Source organism: Pyrus communis, chromosome 10 (assembly GCF_041283825.1).
Source record: "Pyrus communis isolate YQ-2024b chromosome 10, ASM4128382v1, whole genome shotgun sequence".
Classification (NCBI taxonomy): Eukaryota; Viridiplantae; Streptophyta; class Magnoliopsida; order Rosales; family Rosaceae; genus Pyrus; species Pyrus communis.
In genome coordinates this window covers 21,329,773-21,347,084 of record NC_142574.1, presented here as the reverse complement: position 1 = coordinate 21,347,084, position 17,312 = coordinate 21,329,773, and the positions used below count along the sequence as shown (strand labels likewise).

At 40.3% G+C, this 17,312-nt stretch overlaps 2 protein-coding genes across 11 annotated transcripts; one reads left to right on the top strand and one right to left on the bottom strand.

The window, feature by feature from the left end:
- The first annotated feature begins 476 nt into the window (after window positions 1-476).
- Window positions 477-1,850, top strand: LOC137729804 (uncharacterized). The gene has a single exon (XM_068468838.2). The coding sequence runs from the start codon at window positions 715-717 to the stop codon at window positions 1,537-1,539; it is 825 nt and encodes a 274-aa protein (XP_068324939.2). The 5' UTR covers window positions 477-714; the 3' UTR covers window positions 1,540-1,850.
- Window positions 1,851-3,215: 1,365 nt separating this feature from the next.
- On the bottom strand, window positions 3,216-16,761 carry LOC137729802 (chromatin modification-related protein EAF1 B). Of its 10 annotated transcripts, none has more exons than XM_088677252.1 (24): window positions 16,401-16,761; window positions 14,951-15,140; window positions 14,807-14,861; window positions 14,630-14,727; window positions 13,073-14,525; window positions 12,864-12,983; window positions 12,492-12,767; window positions 11,590-11,781; window positions 11,116-11,196; window positions 10,809-10,866; window positions 10,213-10,721; window positions 10,042-10,095; window positions 9,727-9,785; window positions 9,439-9,649; window positions 9,288-9,341; window positions 9,110-9,190; window positions 8,853-8,990; window positions 8,597-8,713; window positions 7,722-7,822; window positions 7,353-7,559; window positions 6,849-7,230; window positions 4,185-5,977; window positions 3,574-3,764; window positions 3,216-3,417 (listed from the first exon to the last, which is right to left on the bottom strand). In XM_088677252.1, exons 2-22 carry the CDS (start codon window positions 15,091-15,093, stop codon window positions 4,265-4,267), a joined length of 6,102 nt encoding a protein of 2,033 aa, XP_088533378.1. In that variant the 5' UTR covers window positions 15,094-15,140; window positions 16,401-16,761; the 3' UTR covers window positions 3,216-3,417; window positions 3,574-3,764; window positions 4,185-4,264. The 10 variants fall into 10 exon arrangements, with proteins under 10 accessions (XP_088533378.1, XP_088533382.1, XP_088533380.1 ...); XM_088677256.1 differs by having other exon boundaries at window positions 4,185-5,920; XM_088677254.1 differs by having other exon boundaries at window positions 9,439-9,635; window positions 9,725-9,782.
- Between the last annotated feature and the right edge of the window lie 551 nt (window positions 16,762-17,312).

Below are 17,312 nucleotides of genomic sequence, written 5' to 3'. Positions count from 1 at the left end.
GTGAGTTCGAATCCTAAATTTTAAAGCTTAAATACTGAAAGCAAAACAAAACTATAAGAATGAAAAATGCTACAACAAAGTTATAACGTAATTGGAAATCAAATTAACAAGAAGACTATATGTCACCCAAGGGAGAAATTCATTTATTCTTGTTATGTTTCGTCGAATAAAGAGGATGCAATCGAAAAAGGGACGTAATGGCTTATTTTTGAAAGTTGATGCACTTCAAATTGAATATGTATTCATTTTTTCTGCAATAACATAAAAGAATGCACAAACAAAAAAGAAGAGCGTTAAGGTCATTCGTTGTAACATTAAAAACGATAAAGAATTATTGAGATATTTAACTAAATTTTATTGAGATAAATTTCATGAGTTATGACAAATGACGTGCCAGGGATAAAACCGTACAAACCGTGAAAACGTTAAAAACAGGGAAACAAAAGCCCAACTAGTTTGCTGCTTCTTCCAAGTTCCAACTCTTTTAAACTCCAAAACCGGGTTCGGATCCATTGACTTCAACTCTAAACTCCTCCAACCCACTACTGGGCCCCACCCACGAATCAACCCCAACAAGTCCCCCAACGGCCCAACCATCACCACCGCCGCCACCGCCACCACCAACCTCCACAGCTCTCAAACAAAAAACCCCCAATTCCCCCCAAACCCTAATCCCAAAATTCCAAATCTCTAGCCCTAACCACCCCCACAGAAATGTCCACCCCACCCCCGCCCTCCCCCACGGCCTCAGTCTCCGCCTCGCCCACACCCTCCGCCAAGAAGCCCCAGCCTCTGCCGTGGACCCACGAGGAGACGGTGCAGCTGATCCGGGCCTACCAGGAGAAGTGGTACGCGCTGAGGAGGGGACAGTTGAAGTCGAGCCAGTGGGAGGAGGTCGCGGTGACCGTGGCGGCTCGGTGCGGCTACGAGTACGGCGAGCCGTCGAAATCCTCCACGCAGTGCCGCCACAAGATGGAGAAGCTCCGGCAGCGACACCGCGGGGTTAAGAAGCGCCTAGGCCAGCGGACCAAGTCCGGTTGGCCCTTCTTCGAGCTCATGGAGCAGATGGAGCGCGGGCCCATGCCCATCTCGGCCATGCCAATGGGGGAGATGCCACATCAGCAAGAGGAAGAAGAGCGTGATCATCACGGCGGTGGCGATGACGAAGACGATGAGGAGAACTCCAACAGGGTCCGGAGCATTGACTACATCCTGCGGAGGCCGACGTTTGTGAACAGATTTTCCGGAAAAGACCCGTTTTTGCAGGGACCGGCGGCGTTAAAGAGGGGGAGAGAGGCGGTGGACGACGGAGACGTGGTGGAGCCGGCGCAGCAAAAGGGGAGGAAGATGGTGGTGGAATTAGCAGACGAGATGAGGGCATTCGCCCAGCAGTTGATCGGGGTTGAGAACACGAGGATGGAGATGATGAAGGAAACGGAGAGGTGTAGAGTGGAGATGGAGAAGAAGAGGATGAGCATGATCCTGCAGTCACAGCAGAAGATTGTTGACTCCATTAACACAACTTTCGGCAGCAGCTGATCATGAATTTCATCAACCTAATTCGTTTCCAAGGTAGATTTTCGATTCGAGTATAATGTTATGGTTCTTGTGTTCGTTGTTGAATTGGATTTGTATAGTTGACAGTTGAAGCCCAGAATTTATGCGTAGTGTCATAGAGTTCTAAGTTTAATTTGTCAAGGATTCGGTCTCTCTCTCTCTCTCTCTCTCTATCTCTGTGCAATTGTAATCTTTTAGTTGATGTTGTCATGTTAGTTTTCCTTTTCTTTTTTTGGGATGAACAGATTCGTGTTCTCTGCTAAGCTTAACATGTGCATGATGCTTTTGGATTATGGATAATGTTTGCTAATAATTCTGTGTTTAGGGTTTAAGTGCACCAGGATATTAATATGATGGATGAATGTCATCAAAGTATAGAATTTGTTATTTATTCTCTGTAATAGATCCTCTAACTTGAATTACGAAGAGGAGGATTCGAACTTGTGTATGGAGGCGAAGCACATCATCTTTCCGTTGTTTAGGTGCTACGTTGGTTGCAAAAACAAAATCTGTGTCATTTTGGTGTTTGAGGGAGAAGACAGTGCATGGCACAGGTTCACCGCCATATGTGGCGTCATGTGCTAATAATGCAAGGACGTTTTAACATTTTTCACTCGTCCTTGTGTTATTAGCTAAGATGCATTGAATTAGTGTCATACAAGTTCAGGAAAAGACTTAGTACGTCCTTTCTGCTGCATTGAGTAGTTTTTTTTTTTTTTTTTTTAATCAGCGTGGGGTCCTCTTGAAAAACTTAATGTTTGGGTTAAGTAATTGATTTGTACTTCCTCATCTTCAACGCATTGGTAAACGGATGAAGATTGTTTAAACTTGCACTGAGAAACTCTTTATGGCTTTGCCATCGTATGTCAGTCTGCTCTTAACTTCCGGTAGCAATCCTTCACAATTTTCCGAATGCATGGACCTGCCGTCCCTTTGGGGCAGGCACCCGAACGGCGGTTACTTCTGCCCCTCAACATTTCCTCTGCACACCCTGGGCTCCCATCGGATTGAGTGCTAACTGAGATTTGAACGCATCGGGCTTGAATTCTGACCGATGACTAGTGCAATGTCCGTTAACCAACGTTTTCCTTTCGCATTCTTTGTTTTTTCACTACGACCACAATCTCCAAAAATTAAAGAAGTGTGGTTTTGATCCTTCACAACACAAGATTTCGATGAAAGAAGACGATCTCTAAATCATACCAAATGACATAACAGTCCTGTCTGAATTTGTTGGTGAGGCACTTCCACTCCCCGCGCCACCCCTGCCCGGGCCGGGAATGGGGAGCGTCTCACATCTTAAACTCTTCCATGCGTCGTGCCACCGTCCAACGACACCAAAAATAAAGGAACAAATGTAATGTATCTACTTACGAGTATCCTCTCCAAGATATATACAAAAGGAACTATCAAAGGCTAATCTCCAAGATAAAGAATCTAATGATACAAGTTACACATTCCAGAGATTATCAAAATTAAGGACAGGAAACAAGAGTGCAAATTTGTAACCGCAGATCATACACGAGGATACAACGGCACCCGACTTCCCCCCAACATTAATATTCTTTTTCTTTCTTAGCCTGGAGCTCCCAACACAAAGTTCAAAGCAGAAAATATTATGCATTGCAGATGCTGTTGGCTTTAACAAACACCAGATGTGGATGAACAGCTATCAGGACTCTTTGCATTATAAAACTGCGAACCGTTACAAGTTACAATAGTTCGAGGGGCAGACATGGCATTGACAGATGTTGATTGTTCTAATCCCACTGGCCGAGGTATTACCCCAGACATCTCTAATATTCACAAGATTTGCAAAAAGCTTTTTTGCCCATAAAAATGATTGCAACACCCTTCGATCTGAAAAAGGGTAATAATGCATGCACTAATCTACCGGGCCAAAAATAAATAAGGTCCCTCGACAAATATGCTGGGAGACCAAGAAAAATAAAGAAAAAATTGGAAGAAAAACGACAGGTACTAGAAATGGAAAGATAAAAACCCCTGTACACGTACCTCTATATCGGTCTCTATCTTCCCAGAACTCTAGCCCAGTGGTAATTTACATGGTTTCCATAAACAAAAGCAAAATGCCTTATGCCTTGCAACGTCACTTCGCTGGTCCAGCTACATTTTTCACAAAACCTGCAAATATGATGACCAACCCTCTTCCTGTCAATATGCCCTTGTCGAATAATCAGCTTCATCTGGCATTAAACCCCAAACTCAAATCAGATACGTTTTATGATTGAAATAGCTCCTTTGACTCACAAAAATGAAAAATAAAAAATTAGACAACTCAGACGGTATTTGCGCAAAAAATAAAATATGAACTAGCAGTCAAGCACCAAAGCAATACTCAGCAATGGTGAAGTGGAAGATAGATCCTACTACTGAGAAAGACAATAAGACAACAAAAAGGGAAAAGCAACGCAATTTTGTTTTTAAGAGAGTAGAAGTAATGCATGCTTCATCAGTATAATTCACTTCAAACAGAAAAGGTTTGGGAGTATTTGAGAACTAATAAGCTGAAGAATAGCTTTCTGATGATGTTGATGAAACATTCAAGTTTATGCAAAGCCATATCACGTTATATCCATCTTGTGGAATTAAAGAATAGCAACTACCTGTACATCGCTGTACCAAGGGCATGCGGACCCAACCAGGCAGGAACGGTTGCTGCAGCTGCTCAATTCCTTCGAATCATTCATTCTGGTGTTGAATTACCAGACATCATATACAAACTTCCTTGCCCTGCTTGCAGATGCTGCATTTGCTGATGAGACTGCTGTTGCAGAGTCAGTTGATGATGGGGTGGCTCTTGTTCCTGCTGCTGCTGTTGTTCTTGTTGCTGGTACTGTTGTTGGGATGGGGATGGCAGTGAAGGAGACCGCTGCAGTAGCTGCTGCTGCTGCCACTGTGCTCCAACATTATGTCCATGAGAGAGCAAGTTACCAGATAACTTTCTTGGGCCTAACCCTTGACTAATAGGTGGCCCAGGCACATTCCCAGAAGTATTAGTTTGTGCAAGGCTCCCAACAGGACCCACTAGAGCGGTTGAATTCGGCATGTTAGCATCATAAACTGCTTCTGATGATGGCACTACACTAGATGAATCAGTACAGGACTGAGGAATCACCATGCTCACACCCACCTGCGAATCACCATTTACAGGCTGCTCATCAGCTTGAGTTGCACCATTTTGAGACTTATTTGGAATCTCTGAGTTCACTTGGCGATTGTGCTGCACAACTCTCTGAACATAAGGCTGAGTTTGATTAGCTTGCTTTTGTTGTTGCTGTGGCTGTGGCTGTGGCTGTGACTGCGGCTGCACTTGCTGGTGGTTGGAAGCCATACCTGATGGAGAGACAGTTTGATGTGAAGCAGATACCATATGACTAGAAGAAACTGGTGGAACCTGGCCTTGAGTGATATTTTCAGAATGAGAAGGCATTTGCTGGAGTTGGTTTGATGAAGGGGTCGGTGCACTAGAAAGTAACTTTTGCTGCAACTGAGAATGGTTTGCTGATTGGGGGACCAATGGTTTTGATGTTACTGGGTTAAGGCCAGACCCAGAATATGCACCTTGACCTTGCATCAACTGCATGATTTGTTCTCCTTTCTCAAGAGCTTGGCTTCCTGGAGGCATAAGCCCATTAAGTTGAGAAGGATCAATAGAGAGGTTTGCAGGATCAATGGAGAGGTTCTGATGCACCATTGAATTGCCTCTTCCCATTCCCTTTGAAAGTTTAGCCTGCTGCTGAGACTGCGTAAGTTGCCGCTGTTGAGGGTGGTGCCTATTAGATTGTTGAAGATGGTGCTGCTGTGGTTGTCTTTGTCGTTGCTTCCCCATCTGATTGGCCATCCCACTAGCACCAGGATTCCGGCTAAGGCCGTGGGATGGCAGATGATGTTTCTGCTGGTGCTGGGATGACACGGGAGTCCTTGGGGAGGATGGTGTCATAGGGGACATAGGTACCAGGTGAGGTGAATTTTGCAACTGAAGTTGGGAACTATTTTGCAAAGTTGATGACATGGGAAGTTGAGCCTGCGTCTGGATGTGTGGCACCAAAGAATTAGATGCAGAAAACTGTTGCTGTTGCTGCAAATACCGCTGTTGCGACTGCCTATCTTTCACAACACGGTTGGCATGGGCTTGCTGCTGCGGCCCCGTAGCATGATTCGGGCCTTGAAGATGAGGGTTATGAGGGTTGCTGAGTGCATGGGACTGTTGCGGGGATATCTGATGCTGCTGGTGAGTATGGCCTGGATATGTTTGAGAAGATGGCAGAGTTGTCTGATTAGGAAAACCAGAACTCAGCACATTGAATGGAGCAACACCTTGGCCATTCCCTTGCGTGACCTGCATTTGAAGTTCTGGAACCATAAGTTGCCTTTGATGCTCCGGATTATGGCCAGGCTATGACAAAAAAACCTCAATAGTCAAGTAAACAGAAAACCTTGGTGGATTGGGATAATTACAAGCAAAAAAACAGTGACTATTGAGAAAGGAAAGGAAATAATCAAATCTTCTCATCAAATGTGTCTACCAAGAACGGCAACCTAGAAAAGCAGTGAAATGACAAGTGATTGTTCTAAGTGTAACACTAGATAATCAAATTTAGTGTGAAAAGAAGTTCATCTCCAGCCCTGCCAATAGAAGCTTAATGAGGGTGAAGTGAGGACTGAGGCTTTAACTTTTGATCCAGGAAACTAAAAACCTAAAGAATTAAATATACACATGCCACAATTTCAAACTTCATGACGCATTTTGATACAAAAGAAAAGCCTGACATGATGGAGGAAACCAACAGATCGAAAGTAACCAACAGTAAATACCCCAAGGACATTCAAAAGTAACCAACATTGAATACCCCAAGGACATACCTCCCCCTTCCCCCTCTTTCCACCCCCAAAGTAGTGGAAGAAAAAGAGTAATAAAACAATAAGATAAAACTAATGAAGATGGTTGACACTATGCAACTAGGCACATTCAACTTTAGCCTTTCGTTAGCACTCCCAGAGTGGCAGAAGAAACTGAGAAAAATAATCAAACTTAAAAAATGAATGCGGTTAACAAACACTGTTGCAACTTGCAAGTTGGGCACATTTGACCCCAACCTGCAAAAAAATAAATCCTTGAGGACGAAGGAATCATATGCTATGAACCATTTGATATTATCTTTGGAATTTAAATTAGGAATCGCACATAGCAACATTCCAAAAGCTACCAGCAGAGAATTAAATCTGTGTCTAAACTCTAAAACAATGTAGGTGCGTCAACAACTCACCCGCATCATATGCAAAGCATCACGGGGTCTTATCATCAAGTTTCCCTGACCAGAACCAGCTCCAGAGTGCATATTTACAGGGCTTGGTATCCCCACCATACTGGATGAAAGCATACTCCCAGAATTTAGCATAGATGGTGAAGTCATCCCCTGAAACCCTGGCCTTGACGTTGGCATGCCTCTGCTCATCCCACACATCATGCCCATACCATTTCCACCAGGAACTATACGAACTCCACGATCAGTTCCTGGAAGAGCTCCAGGCACAGACAAGCCAGACTGCTGAATGTTTCTACCTGACAACATTTGATTGTAGTGCTGCATTCTTTGCTGCTCGTCGACAGGCAATGAAGATGTTCTTGGACTACTGTATCTACCATCTCTGTACCATGAATAATGAGATACATAGGATTGACACATAAATCAAAAGCATGCCTGAAGAATTTTACAAAGATAGTGTACACCAAAGAGACAATAACATCTCAACCAATAGAAACACACTACCTGACATTGGCACTGAGTGGACCAGACGGGGATGGCAAGTTGCTTCCAAGAACCATACCAGAAGATCCCTGTATTGAGACATTTGCCCCCGAAGGAAGTAGTGACGGCATCCCACCCTGATTTGACATTGCTAAACCACTAGAATGAGAGACTTGGTACCCAAGGACATCTGAGCTTGATGAAGTGGTATCACACAAATCCGGGGGACTTCACACAAATTCAAATACTTATATTACGCAGAATCATAGAAGGAAAAGAAGTACACGAACACGGAAATGCAAAAAGGATATGATAACATACTAACAAAGATGGATAGATGATTAACATGGAATAGCAGACTATTGTTGACATGCAAGAACAAGAACTTACGTTAGAACACCTCCATTCAAGTTATTTGGACAGACTTGGGAAAGGGCCATAACATGAGAATTGTGGACAGTCGTTACTTGTTTCAGATCCTGGTTATCATTCTTCAAAAATACACAATCACAAGTTATTGTCAGGATTCAGGAAGGAGTTCCAGTAATATACACTATTAACTTCCACACATGCAATGCATGGGAGGATTTGTTTTTTATTAAATTTTTATTGGAGTTTGAGAGTTATTAACTTATTGTAGTAAATAATAAAGATAAAAAGTAGGAAGTGGGAGATAGTGGGGTAAAATTAAAATGAAATTACTATAAACAATATTTATTTCAGTTGAACTGAAATATAAGAGAAAGACAGGGTAATTAAATTGCTTCCAGATCCCAACCACCATGTATCGTCCATTCTCGTGAGCATCTAAGCAATAATTTATTTCAGATGAACTGAACTACCTTTATCTCACATGTATTTGGAGTGAGGTCGACAATCCATTTAATTCCAACTAGGATCACTAACACAAAATTGACAACACTCAATGTTTTGGGTTTAAGGTGTTAAGGTATAGCTGAATATTACAATTTACGAAAACCTTTAAAATCCTATGAATCAAAATCGTCAGTTTTACTGGATGACAATATTAAAAAACAACCAGTCAGATCACAGAACTAAAAGGATTGGCATCTCAAGTGTAGCATGTAATAACCGTAAGGTCGAGCATTAATCACTGTAAAATGATTTTTCGTAAGTAGGAAGGTCTAATATTTGTGATCATAAGGATGGTCTAGCTGCAGAAACATTGACAACAATATCAATCAAAATTGGGCCACTGCAAGATCTGCACTGTGCTCAGCAACTCTATGCTTATTTTCACTAACCTGACACCTCCGATAATGATGCTTCTGACCAATCTTAATTATTTTCTCAAAATGAGACTTGAGAACATCCTCTTCCATGGGCTCCTGCAAGCGTTGAAATAATTGCCTGGCACTGCCCTGCATGAAATACAGAAACACCGACCAACAAAAGTAAGTCGAAATACACTGATAGATGTACGTTTTTCATGCTGAAGATGAAACAATGTGAGGTCAACTTAATAGTTTAAAAGGAGCACTTTTAAGGACACACTCTTGCCTTCGGAATGCCCGGTATTGTAGATGGATAAGGCTGAGAAGAACCCGAATCTTCAGCACTATCAGCCCCATCACCAGAATTCATATCCATTAATATTTTGTGACGCTCCTTGCACTCTTTAGGCTTGCGAAAAATACACTGCATGGTACAAAGTCATAAGAGCAACACCCAAGACATAGACTATGAAAACCAACATTTCAAATGCACATAGATCACAATAGACAATAAGCATAAGGTGCACCAGCAATAACACTAACCTTCAAGTGCAGTGTGCTGTTGATTGCATCACTTATGAGTTCCCAATTTGGGCCCATATCATGTACAAGAACAACAAGTGCCTAAGGTAACAAAAACAGTAAATCTTGTTCAGTTATTGGCAAGTCTACAACATCTGAAGAGAGAACAATTTGATAAAATTAATAATGACATATTAACCTGATCTTCAAAAAGGGACCATGGACCTCCAGAACCTGGCTGCCCAGCAGACATCTGCAAAAAGTTTACATTCACATTCACAGTATAAGACGTAAGTAAAAGGTGTTTTTTTTCTTTTTTTCCGTCAAACAGGATATCAACAAAGAGTTACCTTTAGTGATTTAGTTTTCCGTCCCCTATCTCGACCACCAATCAACTTAATAAATTTACTGGTATTGGACATATTACTCATTTGAGATGCCACTGGAGAAGGATTGGACCCAGGCATTGGAGTAATACTGTCATAAGTATTATCTAGAGATTGCTTTAATATCTTTGGCTTCTTGGCCGTATGTTGCCCATATAAACCTGCAGAGTACACAGTTGAATACATAAATGAGAGTTCCATAGCATTTCAAATCAAAGGCTAAAACAAATATCCAAGTGAAGACAGGTACCAATTGTTCCATTGGAATCAAAATGATGACCCTCCAATCCCTTTTTGGAATGATCCCTCTGCTAATTCAAGACACCATCAGTTATTTGATTACCACTTCAGAATATAGTTCACAGGACTCAATGCAACACTTAATTTGAGGGAGAATGAAATTTAAACTACATGAATTGAAAATCAAGCTTGCAAAATAAGAAATTGCATAGAAATATAAAACACAATCTAAAAGAATAATGTACAAGTGGAAAAAATTAAAAATAAAAAAGAGAAAATTATTAAGCATGGCAGACCCAGATCATATCTAACAATGTTACTAATTACCTGTTCGTTCAGGATAGCAGATTCCAGTTGCCATCCTGGATCATAGGTAGAACCCTGCAACCATAAAGAATACAATAAGCTTAGCCAGTGATTAAGGTAAAAGAACTAAAGAACCTTCCATATTATTCCATGGATAAGTCGGTCCAGTTGAAATATGAGTACTTCATGTACCAGATGTTTGGCCTTCTTCTTTTTAGGCTTCATTGATGTTTCTGCATAGTCATATGGTAACTGCTTTTCAAAGTCCCCAAGAGACTCAACCTCCATACTTTTCTGGAACTGAGATCCGCCATGTAAAGTACTCTGATCATCCTGAAAAGAATTAGTATCACCACTTGAAGCATCTGTCTTATTCGGGGCCTGAACATTCCCAGCAGGCCCAGCACCAAATGGACTAACGACCCTCTGCCTGGAAGCAGTGCGCATGCGTTTTGTTGGAATTGAACCAACATTGAGACTAGCAGGCCTTTTCCCCATCGACATGGACTCCTGAGTTGCAGTCGTGCAGTTCCCGTAAGGCAGATCAGCTCCTTCATATGACCTAGAAGCATGTAACTTCAAGTTCCTTCGTTTCTTCTGGTTAGATTTTAATGACCTGCTACCTTCAAATGCTCCAGGCAAATAATAGGTGCTTGTTTCTCCTTCATCCTCATCATATGCAGTCTCTTGAAAACCAAACTCTGAGATTGAATATAACGACTTAGTAAGCACAAATTAAAAAAACATGAACTCAATTTAGTTATACAAAAACAGTCTTGAGTTTGTACCCGCTCCTGCATCATACATAGATGTCTCAACCTCCTCTTGCATGCTACTGACAGTTCTCTGAAATTTGGCAGGTTGCTCAATCAGCAAGAATAAACCAAATTGAATTCAAAGAGTTACCAAATCAATTATGTAAGAGGCATAATATAAACAAAAAAATTCCTTCCTGTGATAACCAATATATACACGAGTAACCAATTCACATTGGAATTTGATTCCCCATATTCTCCTTTTAAAATGTGATGAATCCTTGGAGAAACCAGAAACAGGAAGCACCTAATCATTAACACTGGTGTGTGGTGCATTTACCTCAAACTGAACCAAATGAGATTCAATTGATTTTCTATAGGTTTCCATTGCACCAGAGGGAACTGCATAAAAGAGGTTTTCCTGCAAAAACAAAAACTCAGTTTTTAAGAAACAAACAATAAAAAGCCACGTATAGAATTCAGGTTGCCCTGGTGAATTGGGTAGTTAGCTTGCCTCTACCATGTTCGAGATAGAAGTCCCTGTGGTTGCAAATGTATAAATTTTATACAACATATTTATATAAAAATATATTAAAAGGCAGGCGAGAGTTAACCCTTAAAGATACAACACAAGGGATTCTGAAGGGCGGTCACCTAATAATTTCTATGTTATAATAGTTAACAATTACCTTCGTGTGAGTGGGTGTATATGTGAGATAGATAGATAATAGAGAGAGAGAGAGGGGTTGGGTAGGGCCAATGTCATTATAGATAACTTCGCCAACAAAAATAATCATCAAGAACTTGACCATACCTCTGTAAGATGATCCTCCCACGACATTTCTGTAATGCCTAAATCAGAAATTCTCTCAGGAGTAGGAGGTGCTTGTGCTTGAAGGCCAGGACGCAGAGAGTTGTTATACTTCAAAAATCTCACTGCATATCCCTGCACTGAAAGTGAAAGATCTTTTTGGGGATGCTGTGGCTCCAAATCTTTGATTGGCTCCTGCCCATGACCATTATTTAGAACATATAGCACATACATTGTTAGACAAAAGTTATTGCATCCTCTGGCTATAAGCACAATATCAATGGATACAAAAAACGAACACATGAAACAAGTTTTTCAGCAAATGAAATCAACTTTAAGCAAAGAACCAGAAGGTGCATCTCAAAATTTAGAGAATTCATTCCCGCCTAAAATAGGCAAAAGAATATTACATTACTCAAATTCAAACATCCATGTGAGTACTCATTCCTAGAGAATTCTAAAGCAATTTGCAACCCTCTTTGAAACTATAAGCTTAGCATAACTCCAATCATTTATTTAAGGGCATTATGCATAAAGAAGAGAATTGTATGCATCAAGAACTCCGACAAGCCTCTCTAGTTCTGTAAGTTCAAAATCACCTTGAGCATGGGAAATAATTAATCTGACCCATGCTTAAGGTGACAGTGTATTTTCTAATGGCATAAACTCTCTCTCTTCAACTAATAATTAGCTTATAAAGTAATCTAAAAGTTCAAAAGGAAAAAGTGACCACCAAAGGTGTCTATCACAACAAAATTGACTATCAGACATGGACCAATAATTAAACAGTTATCAGATGCTAAAAGTAAAGGGAAACAAAGCACATACATAGCATATGATTACCATCACTAAATTGACCAAAAGTAAAAACCATTGAAAGAAAGGTCCAGAAAAATGACCAATACCATATTAGGTTCCCCATTCTTGTCTTTGGAAGTTTCATTCCTTTCAATCCTCATTGATTCAACCAAATTATAGTTACAGTCCTTTTGACAAGAGCTTGAATCATCACCCTTCAAAAGGGTCTCAGCTGAAACCCAAAATTGGTTGACAGCCTTTGCCAGGTCATGAGCCACTTTTGTTAGCTCCCAATGTTGATGTTGGGATTCAATTTTCAACCGAGAAGCAAAAGCAGCACGATGACATATTTGCGCAGCGGCAGTAAGCTTCCAAAGACGTTCCTATAAACACAGAATAAATGAACAAAAATGTTTACGAAACTAAAAACTAGAGACATTAATATTAGTTAGTTTCCACAATATGTAATCATATCATACCTGCGCAAAATCATTTGCCAACCAAGCCATTTCCTCGAGGACAAAATCCCACTGAGACTTTCGGCGATTCTCCGATGGTAAAGAACGAACTGATAATTCAGCAATCCTCTTACGCTTAGCCTGATTATTGCAAATGATAAGGTAAGTAAAAGGCTCCTTCAAAGTTTGCAACATTAGACATCATAAATTGCAGGGAAACAGGAAATAACCTCTATCATTCGAGCCTCTTCCAGAATAGAATCTTCTTGTGACTTGTCTATCACTTTCAAGTAAACTCCAGGAGTCAGACAGTCAGAACCTGCAGCAGTATCTCTCCCTGACAACGCAGTCTCAGTAACCACATGCATTGATGAATCTTGAGGACCCTGGGATATGCCAGTGCAAAAGTTCTCTTTGTTGATGTTGGAACTATTATCCAAAGCTACATCCACCTTATCAGCTTCTGACATAAAAGGGTCACTTGGTTGTTCTCCCTCAACATTTGATTGGAACTTAACTTCATTATGCAACCCAGATATACTTTCACTTATGTCTCCCTCAACTTTGACTTCCCTATTCCCAGAGTTGTTTTGACAAACAGAAGCCTGATTATCATTAACAATAGCACCACTATCAACAGCTTTGGTTTCCTTATCTTCTTGTACCATTAAGCCACCAGCTGGATTTTGTGTCCCATCCACACCTGATGATTCGATAATATTTCTATTATCAGCGTTCCTTGTAGTAGTACACATGTCACTATCATTATTTACATCTAATCCTACACTAGTTTGGGTGCAAGAAGATTCTGAATCTAAACCCTTCGTGCTTAGAGCTGCACTGCTAATTTGACCTTCATGTGGCACGCTTTTACTCTCTCTATTTAAATTGTTAAACCCATTGACCTGCACCGAACTAAGTTCATTTTCAGTCTTTGTTGTAGCAGCACAGGGAGGACACTCAAGGACGGATGATGCTAGTAGTTTCCCTTCTGCAACATCAGATCTCTCAGAAACAACATCAATGGGGGTTTCCTGAGCATCAATCTGAGATGGTTCACTATGCTGGCTATCCCTCAAACTTTTAAGAGGTGTAACATCCAATTTGTTTTGAGATCCATCTTTCATAGGACTAGTAATTACGTCGGGGGTTTGCACCCCCTCCAAGGCCATATCGAACTGATTATCAGAAGTTACAGTCTTGGGAAGAATATCACCATTTGAACTCGCATACTTTAGGTTAGCACCAGAAGGTATATTCTGGTCCCTTTGGTTGTTTGTTTCAGATATCGGCCTCTTAGGATCCTTTGACACCCCACGGGCAGGTAAAGAAGATCCCTGAACACCACGACCCTGTATATCTACTGAATTTGATCGAGGGCCATCATGATTTGGTCTAGACCTGTTCCTTCGAGCATATGGACGGAACATAGTCGAGTCTTCTGATTCCTTGGGGTTTTGAGTCCCATCCATCTGGGAAAACTGTTCTGATGGACCTCTGTTATTCCTTCTACTAAGATGCACAGAATTCATTTCCCCTTCGGGAGCATCACTGCCGCCATCAAATAGTAAGAGATTATCAGCGCTATTGGGTTCACAAAGTGTAGGAACCTCTGGTCGACCGCTACTTTCAACAGAGTCCCCATGTGGTGATGCAGTCAACGCAAAACTACCTTTTGCTTCACTGAAACCACAACCACGACATAAGGAAGGAAAAATGAAGAGAATTAGCCACTTGACAAAAAATCATCAACAACCCATTTATGAACAAGCAAAGAAAAAAAAAACCTGGTTACAAACTGTTCTGGATGCTGATCAGTGAGTGAAGTAGACTGAACACTAACAGAAGCTCCATTCCCAATCTTGAAGTCCAAAGGATTGCCACCCTGAAAGTCATTAAATTGTGATAATCAGTACATGAAGAAGCCAAAAATAAATCAGCACCTTGAGATTAAATTTCCATACTTTCTCAAGAAATTCTAGCTCCCTTCTTCTTTCCTCCCTCACATCATACTCCTGCCTGTTATCAGACAATAACAGTTCATTGTATACTACATGCAGACATGAAAATATCCAAATGTAGAAGTTAAAGAAGAAGAGAAAGCAAACCTAAGCTCTGCTTGGGCCTTCTCAATTGCTGCTCGGCGTGGAGAGGTTTTCAAACCAATACCAACTCCACTGTCAACCACTCCACCCATGGAATCAACCTCTGCATTTACTAGGAGAGCAGATCCTGAGCTACATCCATGCATTCCGACCTTAATGCCCACAATCTTTAATCTCCCATCTTATCCAAAGTCTATAAAAACAAAAAAGAATCCAGAACTTACTATGTAATTTTCTATTTATAAACAAAGAGGAGAACCTGATAAACAAGGAATAAAAATAAACTTTAGTTCACTAAATTTGGATTGCTGCATCGTAAGCAACCAGGAGAAAATGTCCACATTCGACTAAAAAGCATCTGAACAGTCTTGAGTTATGATGTTCTTCTAAACAAAACTAGAAACAGGTATAACATGATTTGCTAGGACACAAAGCTCAAAATCAAAATAGAAACAGACAAACACAAAGATATGCACATTGTCAAACTCATATGGAGCCCAACACACAAGCTTAGGAAGTGGTAAGATAATCAGCTAATGTATATATGAAACATCATAATATGACTGCAGGTTTCTTAGACCAAATCTAACTATAGTTCCTCTCCTTCCGGAAATCAATGAGTGGTAGGAGGAAATAAGGATTAAAAGCATTTTAAGAACTTAAAATCATAAAAAAAAAAAAAAATTAAGAGGAAGGAAGTATGTGAATTCAAGATGATCATAAACAGTCATCATTCCCCATCTTTCAAAAAATGATTTTCCACAATTTATATATATCAATGTATGGTAGTTTCATTCTGCAGAGCATTTCACAATTTAAATCAAATCCACGAGATGCTAAAATTGAAGGGCAATATAAGCAGCCACATTGCATGAGTGGAAAGTCTTCAGGTTCAAACCAAGAACTGAACAGGTGAAACCTAGTTCAAACAGCTAAGTATAGAAAAGGAAATATGTGGTCTGCCAAAAAAAAGGAACATGAAAAAGCAACGACCGAAATATGGTAAGTCATTACTTGCATAAAATATACTGTACGTATATATGATTCGATACTAATAATGCTATGATTTTGAGCAACAACTGCATGCAAGATGCTTGCAGACAATGATTTCCTTCGAATTCACCCAGGGCACTTCCATTTACATCCACTAAAGCTACAAAGCCACTAGCGTACAACTCAAAGAAAGTACATACTCGATTCCCCATGTGGTGCACGTCGAATTCTGGCCTTCATTCCCATATCAAAACAATAAGCGCACAGATAGCAAAATTTACACAGTAACCCTCGAGCATTTAATCACAATGCATTACACAATCACAACGAAAGACACCTCCTCACAAATTGCCCTAACGAGCGAAACCCTAATTCCATTCAACCCCAAGCAAACGCCTAATTTCAAAAATTCTAGGGTTTCCGTGACAAAAACCTAACACGAGCAGAGCAGCAAAAATACCTGAAATTGGGAACAGGATAGCAAAATTGGGAGCTAGGGCACGACGTTGAGGCCACTGAGAACTTCAATTTTGGGAAATTTCTCTCTCCTAGGGTTTTGAACAAACACAAAAAAAGCTCAGAAATGGAACGGGACGGAGTTTGCCCTAGCACAAAACACCTCTCTCCAAATGTCAGCCATGGAATGGATGGTTAGACTGGCTGAAAAACTCTCAATCTGTGAGTGATTGATTTCTGGTTTTGGGAATTAGGTTTTCGGATTGATGTTTTCGTTGCGTATTTGGGGGTGAAGAGTTTGGGGAGTATGCGACCTCTGCGAATAGTGGGCTCTGTGCGCATGGGGGAAGAAGACGAACACGAACGAAGAGGGCTTTAGAGAAATTGGACGTACATTTTGGGCTTTTTATTATTACGTCCTTCAAATTTTTATTTTTTCGAGTTCGATTGAGGTTTCGATGGGGAAGAAGAAACAGGCCAAAATTCAAATACATGAATTTTATTTTATTTTTATTTTTTTTAATCACTAAAAAGGAAATATTCCTATTGATTTCTTTTTCATCTCTTCATCTCAATTTCACATAAATTTAACTTAGATTTTGTTCTATATATTGATACTTATGTTTCGATTGTGACTGACTGTTACGGTAATTCGGGATAGATCTTATGTTTTTTTTTTTTACGTGATCATGAATTTTTTCAAATTTGTATAGATTTAACTGAGATTTTTTTTTTTTGTTACACACGTTTTGATTGTGAATTGGCCACTTACGATCATTTGATATTTCTTTCTCTATGTATTTATAATTTTCTTTGAATTTATATAAATTTATTGGAATTTTGTTATGTTAATTGACACTCGTATTTCAATTGAAAACTAACTATTATTGTCATCAGCAATATGATCTTATGATAT

What these genes read in the sequence shown, in the direction of transcription:
- LOC137729804 (XM_068468838.2), top strand. Translation starts at nt 715, where the DNA reads ATGTCCACCCCACCCCCGCCCTCCCCCACGGCCTCAGTCTCCGCCTCG.
- LOC137729802 (XM_088677251.1), bottom strand. Translation starts at nt 15,093, where the DNA reads ATGCATGGATGTAGCTCAGGATCTGCTCTCCTAGTAAATGCAGAGGTT. An exon ending in TATGTATGATGCAGGAGCGG is followed by an intron (nt 10,722 to 10,808) that starts GTACAAACTCAA and finishes ATTCAATCTCAG; the next exon opens with AGTTTGGTTTTCAAGAGACT. An exon ending in ATGCTTTGCATATGATGCGG is followed by an intron (nt 5,978 to 6,848) that starts GTGAGTTGTTGA and finishes TTTTTGTCATAG; the next exon opens with CCTGGCCATAATCCGGAGCA.